The sequence below is a fragment of the Limulus polyphemus genome, unplaced genomic scaffold (genome assembly GCF_000517525.1).
Source record: "Limulus polyphemus unplaced genomic scaffold, Limulus_polyphemus-2.1.2 Scaffold1073, whole genome shotgun sequence".
NCBI classification, from domain to species: Eukaryota; Metazoa; Arthropoda; class Merostomata; order Xiphosura; family Limulidae; genus Limulus; species Limulus polyphemus.
Genome location: NW_013666683.1, coordinates 226,422 through 233,237, shown reverse-complemented (window position 1 = coordinate 233,237; position 6,816 = coordinate 226,422). Strand labels below are relative to the sequence as shown.

The 6,816-nt window shown below is 35.9% G+C and overlaps 1 protein-coding gene across 4 annotated transcripts in view; it reads right to left on the bottom strand.

The window, feature by feature from the left end:
- LOC106462000 overlaps positions 1–6,816 on the bottom strand; it is a 43,502-nt gene that overhangs the window by 16,288 nt on the left and 20,398 nt on the right. For 3 of the 4 annotated variants that reach the window (XM_022389118.1, XM_022389119.1, XM_022389121.1), the window contains 2 exons: positions 2,625–2,729; positions 726–794 (listed from right to left, as the gene is read on the bottom strand). In XM_022389118.1, coding sequence (XP_022244826.1) covers positions 726–794; positions 2,625–2,729 — 174 coding nt within the window. The remainder of the gene's footprint in view (positions 1–725; positions 795–2,624; positions 2,730–6,816) is intronic. The other variant, XM_022389120.1, reaches the window with a different exon arrangement.

The following is a 6,816-nucleotide window of genomic DNA, read 5'->3' as shown; positions in this document are numbered from 1 at the left end:
ATTAAAGATCCCATGCAACATTCTTAATGTTTCCAAGTAAGAAAAATAAACTGTTGGTCTTTAAATGGTGAAGACAGACATTAAAGATCCCATGCAACATTCTTAATGTTTCCAAGTAAGAATAATAAATAAACTGTTGGTCTTTAAATGGTGAAGATGGACATTAAAGATCCCATGCAACATTCTTAATGTTTCCAAGTAAGAATAATAAATAAACTGTTGGTCTTTAAATGGTGAAGATGGACATTAAAGATCCCATGCAACATTCTTCATGTTTCCAAGTAAGAATAATAAATAAACTGTTGGTCTTTAAATGGTGAAGACAGACATTAAAGATCCCATGCAACATTCTTAATGTTTCCAAGTAAGAATAATGAATAAAATCCACATAATTTATGAAACAAAGCTATAAACTTTATTTGTTTAAGCTCAAAGCTGAACAAAGGGCTATCTTTGCTGTGCTCACCGCAGAGACTGAACCCCAAATGGTAGTGTTGCATGTGTTCTCCCCATATTCTGCTTATTTAAAATGTTAATTTATTTTGGGGGGAGGGAATAAATTCCCATATATAAAGTAAACTGATGAAATTTTGAAATATATAATGCTCAAGTGTTAATAAAGTTGTACAAATTTGTCAGTTAAAAAAAAATATATATACACGACCCATGAGCACATAGGAATATTTATATACATGTATACAAATAAGCAGCAAAAAAACCTTTACCTTATCAATTATTTTAGCATAGGCATTCTTCCCCATTTTCAGTGCCTGATCACGAACAGTGTAATTATCCTGTGTAAATCAAATGTAATAAACTTAATTTTTAAATTCCAGTAACAACATAAGTAGACACCAACTACTGTTATTCACATTTAAGCTAAAGAATTTCTCCAATGAGGACCAAATTCCAATAAAGAAAGAGGTGATCAAATGACTTAAAAAAAAAAAATTGAAATATAACATAGGTCTGCGATGGTTTTATTATCTTGAAGAAATTTTTACATGTTCTACAGTAATTCCTGTAAATTGAATCCAAAAATTATATCTATTTTACTCCATCACGTACAGATATTTCACAAAACGTCATAACACAATACATAAAAGAAAAACCACAACATGTAGTTTTGATACTAGATGTAGATTTCACAAAAGATATCAGGATGAATGAAGATGCATATTCGTTTGACATCAATGTTCTTCCCCCTTCTTCAGTTTTTTTGTATTTTTGTTAACAAACATAATAATAAAAAATGTTCATCGTGGTAAATGAAATAATAATTTGATCTAAATAAGAGTTTTTTTCTTCCCAATTTGTAAAAAATCCTTTTGTGATAGAAAAAAATGAATATTATTTTCAAAATGTACATAGCTGAATTATGGAAAATCTGTTATTAAAACCAAAACAACTTTCACAAAGTTTAAATTCACAGGCCTGTGTAATACATAAAACTTCATCACTGTTCACATTAATTAATGAAATACTATTTGGATAGAAAACAAAAACATAATGGCCTGGACTCAGAATACGATAAAATTTATCATACTTTAGCAGACATCTTTTGTAATATGTCTTAAAGTACATGAGAAACTTTTCAAGACTGTCCAAAATGAAGAATCTCTCTATACAGATGTCAAGATAAACCATCAAATTCAATTTTTAAGTCTCACAAAAAACTTTATGCTTGATAATCCAAGAATATTATACGATTAGAAAGTGGATTTAATAAATTTCAATGGCTACCATTTACATTTCAGCCTGTATAACTGAAATACCCTTCATCTGATTAACAGTCAAACACTGGAACCTTGGTAATATAACATATTCATCATTGAATACAAAGTAGATTAAAAGTTTGTAAATACAGAAGTTTACTTATTACATGCACATCAAAACAACTTTCAAACCTGACAAGTTCTTTCACTTTGGATATAACTTAAACATACTTACTACTAAAAGAAAAGTACTGTAATGTCTACAAGTATGATTTTAGCCTTCAAAAGTCATAATTATTTTTAACCATCATCTGCAAAATAAGGGTTCAAGTAGAACTGAATTCTCAAAATAGATGGGGAAATCAACCACCCCTCTTCGTGTAATATAGCTTCTTGTAGGTATGACATGCCCGGTAAGAGAAACCTTTGCTGTTACTGAACATTTCCAAACATATCTTTCCCTGTAACTGTTACAATCCACATGCAACTGAAACGAGTAAGAAGTAGGCTTGTGGAATAAATCACTACACAAGCACGTGAGTGTATTAAAAAAAGATGACACAAGTACGAAAAACAACATCAAAAAGTATGAGACAAATCAACTTTAAAATCTTTTATTTCAAGGACTTTCTGTAGTGGTTCCATTTTGTAAAAAACTGTCAGTATGTATTTCCAAGCCCAACAAGGAACTTTTTCCTGTTATGGGAAATCTAAATTCCTGAACAACTGGCATTAGGGTCCACTTGGAACCCTTATTTTGGAGGTAAAGTTCAATCAAAATATATTCTTATGCTTTATAATCCAAACGAAATATATATTATCATCCATTTATTTTAAATGGCACTGTCACATATAAACAACCAGTTTACTGATAATGAAATCACTGTACTAATTCACCACAGCTCCCACCTGGTTCCTGTCAGATACAAGTGTTGGTCCACCTCTTGAAACCAACAGATCAAAGACTTCAGGCTTCACAGAATTAAGGACAGCTACTTCCAATACAGATTTTCCCTATTTTTCAATGACAATATAAATTATCTTCAGGGTTTACACAGTTAAGGACACCTACTTCCAATACAGATTTTCCCTATTTTTTAATGACAATATAAATTATCTTCAGGGTTTACACAATTAAGGACACCTACTTCCAATACAGATTTTCCCTATTTTTCAATGACAACATAAATTATCTTCAGGGTTTACACAATTAAGGACACCTACTTCCAATACAGATTTTCCCTATTTTTCAATGACAATATAAATTTACTTCAGGCTTCACACAATTAAGGACACCTACTTCCAATTGTTTTTTTAATTCAAACTGCTTTATTTAATAAAAAAAAGTAAAATTATGAAAAGGAAATTCAACTTTACCAAAAATTAGTACAATAAACATATACACAATTTCTGCACTAAATCGTTCTCACATGAGTTTTAATGAAGGGTGTCATTGATCACATATCAGGGTTTCTTGATTCATGGGCTACCTTTTTGGTACCAGGCTCTTAATAGGTTTCATAATGCATATTATGGAACTTTTTAACTAATGTAGTTAAGATAATGTATTAAAGATCACTCACCCTTTTTAACTGGTTAAAAGGAATAAATGGTTACTCCTTTCTTTAAAGTATGGTTTAAATATTCAATAAAGGATCATTCCTCCTTCTTATGCAATGTGGTGTCAATAATGCAAGTTAACATTTTCCTAAATTGAAAATGTATTTCCAATAATACTTACCTCCGCTGACACTTTAGCTATTCCTCGACATTGGCTTTGCCTATCTAAGCATTGGTCTCATGCTCCAGTCTTTTCTACCTCACTTAAATGCCCTTGGCAATATCTAATTTGCAAATCCTTCCACCTGCTTTAATGCACCCTCTATCCTGACATTGTATATAAGTACCTCACTCAGATAATGTAATCACTTACACTTGAGACTTACACCATCCCAGTCACTAACACTGGCTCTTAGTGGGGAGGAAGGGTGGGAGAGTATCAGCAGAGGTAAGTATTATTGAAAATACATTTTCAATTTAGGAAAATGTTAACTTCCAAAACATACTTACCCTTCGCTGACACTTTAGCTAGAATACCACATTGAGAAGGTGGAGAGGCCGGTGAGGATATTATCCATACAGAATAGGGGTGTACCAAGATAAGAGTGGTACCCAAGTGGGGAACCACACTACATCTATAACAGATATGCTCTTCACCCAGAACTTAATATTGGTAACAAGGGTAGAATAGTACATGAGTAATTATTATAGGCCAGCCCCAACCAGATAACCGATATTCCACAACTCAAAGTTGGAATTAAGGGGTCATGTTCCCTATATCTCACATTGGTGACTTGAGCAATTGGACCACGATGTGATATATAGATATACTTTTGATTGGATCATAACCTGTAGCCATAGAGTGATGTGTTCTGAACCACTGGAATTACAATGAGAAAGTAAGCAACACTGAAGTGGACAAACTTTCTCTTCCACCTTAAAAAATCTGAAACACACCACCCCAGGCTCAGAATGATGGGTTCATATATGCCTTACTCAACCAAGGAACAGAAATCATCTAAGCTGGAACTATAAACATTCATCCTCACTCTCCAACCGAGTGGGCAAGAAGCATTCTACTTGCCCCCAGAATTATGGAGAGGACGTGGAACTCTGTGTTCAACCACAGACTAGGATGGTATCACTTCACATTTGGAATTATGAGAAGATAGTGGACATCCATCCATGAACAATATACAACCCGACATTATTCATAAGAAGGGCCAATCACACCCTAACTGGATAGTGTAGGATAAAATCTGAACCGGTATTATGAGTAGGCTCCTGCATAGGCCAGCACCACTCCAACTGACATCTGGGAAATACATCCAGGGGCCCAGGTAGGAGGGCTCTCAGCTTCACCCTCTTCTCCAAGAGTGGAGGAACACACTCGAACACTCTGGAGGAAGAGCCTCTGTCCACCACCCCAGCAACTGGAAATTGGGTGTGGTAAGGATGCTCCACTAGTAGAATCTGGGGGGTATTGCACGTTGGGGAACCCTGAGGAACAGTGCTCTGGAAACAGTGTAATAGGTGAACCAAGTTCCTTAAATTTTTAAATGCAAACCAACCCCAAGTTATTCAATCCAATGATCAGTAGGGACAGGCAGAATCTCCTTCAGCTTTACTCATGATAGTCCATGAGTAGTGGTCCATGATAATATGGTAATACCATCTGGTAATGCACCTAGATGGTCATATGGAACACCTTATTTCTACAGAGCTTGTTGCAACCAGAATTAAGTATAGTCAAATGGGTTGCTAGTGCAAAATTGGATTGATAAAAGCACATCTGTCTGGGCAACACTTGCCACAGAGTGAGATCCGATGAAAGCAAGATGTAAGGGACCCTGAAAAAGGATAGACAAGATACGATTACTCCATCCTCCATATAATCTAGCAGATGTTGTTAAAACGGCCAGGGGGAGTAGTGGAAAACCTCCAGAAGAAAAACTGCCTGATCATATAAAGAATGTGAGAGAAAAGCATTAGGAGAAGTCCGCATACAGGCCCGTAAAATGTCCTCCAGTGAATCAAAGAAATGGGCAGTGAAAGACATAAATGTGCTGAAGCTGATGAGATGTAACTCTCAGAAGATTCCTCACCTGTAAAGTCCAGAATATGCAACCTGAACATTTGCAAAACCACCTCCAAGGAAGTGGCAATAAAAACTTTGGAAACTGATGTATCCCAAAGAATACAGAGATGAGAACTATCACCACAAAAGGAGTTTGAGTGAGCCACATAACACCTCTGGGCCTGACAGGACAAAACAAATGATCAGCGTATGATTGATTGTAGAGGTGAGAAATATTATGCAAAAGAACAGTGGAGAGGGATGTATCCCCTTCCCTGGTGGCCAAAGACTGAGAAAGAAAAGACCTATCAGGGTATAGAAGGACCCAAAGGGAGATAAAGAGTCCTACAAATATGTCAACAACTGCAGCTGATTACATCAGCATGTCAGCAACAACAAAATATCCATTAAGAGAGAGATGATACATAGTATATGAGGCTAAAGGCTTGAATGGTTGTCAAGACAAGGTATTTAGTACCACCTTAATATTTCGATTAAGTAATGGAAAAGGTAATTTGGGAAGAAAGCTGAATAGCACTGGAGAGTCCAAAACCTCCAGATGTTTAGGATAACTAAAAGGAGATGAAAAAATTATCTCCTGTCGTTTAGGTAACACAAAGCTAAACCCAAGTAAAAAACAGGTCAAAACAAGATATGGTGAACACGTTTGGTAAAGTGGGTACAAACTCCTTGTTAGGCACACCCCAAGCAACTGTAGATGTTAAACCCCAATGAGCTGGGAAATGTCTTGGTGTAAAATGTTGGGTTGAGGATGCCCCAATAAAGATAGCCAAAGAGGAAGATGCAGAGGTGGACTCACATGAAGAAACTGTAGAAGAGGAAATCATGGCTAGGCTGTCAAATCTAGGCTAGCAACATCTTGCAAGTAGAGGATCGAAATATAGCCAGAAGTCTGAGTAACGGAGGAAGTGAGGGAATGTCATAGATGTGATATCCCATCCAAGCATGACTGATTGCATCTACCACCCAAGCCCATGGATGAGGTAGTAGAGAATCCAAAGCTTGTAGTTGAGTATCAATGTGTGGCAAAAGCTATCAATGGAGGCCCAAAGAGAGAACAAATCTATCAAAAAACTGCACAATGGAGAATCCATTTGTTCAGGAGAAAGTGAGGACCAAGACTGACAATCTGATATGAAATCCATCCCCCTAGGAAAATGGCAAGCCAGGAAACTGACATCACTGGAATAGGCTCCATAGAGAAAGAACCAAATTTAAGAGACCAATGGAATTGAAGAAATATCTCATGAGGATATTCCCCTGCAAAAGATCTAGACATTGCACTATTGCCTGTTGGATAGCAAGAAGTTCTAAATTATTGATGCAGAATGAAGATTCGTCTTCAATTCATATAGCCTAGAATTCCTATCCGTGAAGATACCCACCACATCCTGAAGTGAAGTATCTGTAAAGAGAGGAGCAGTATACATTTATACACACATA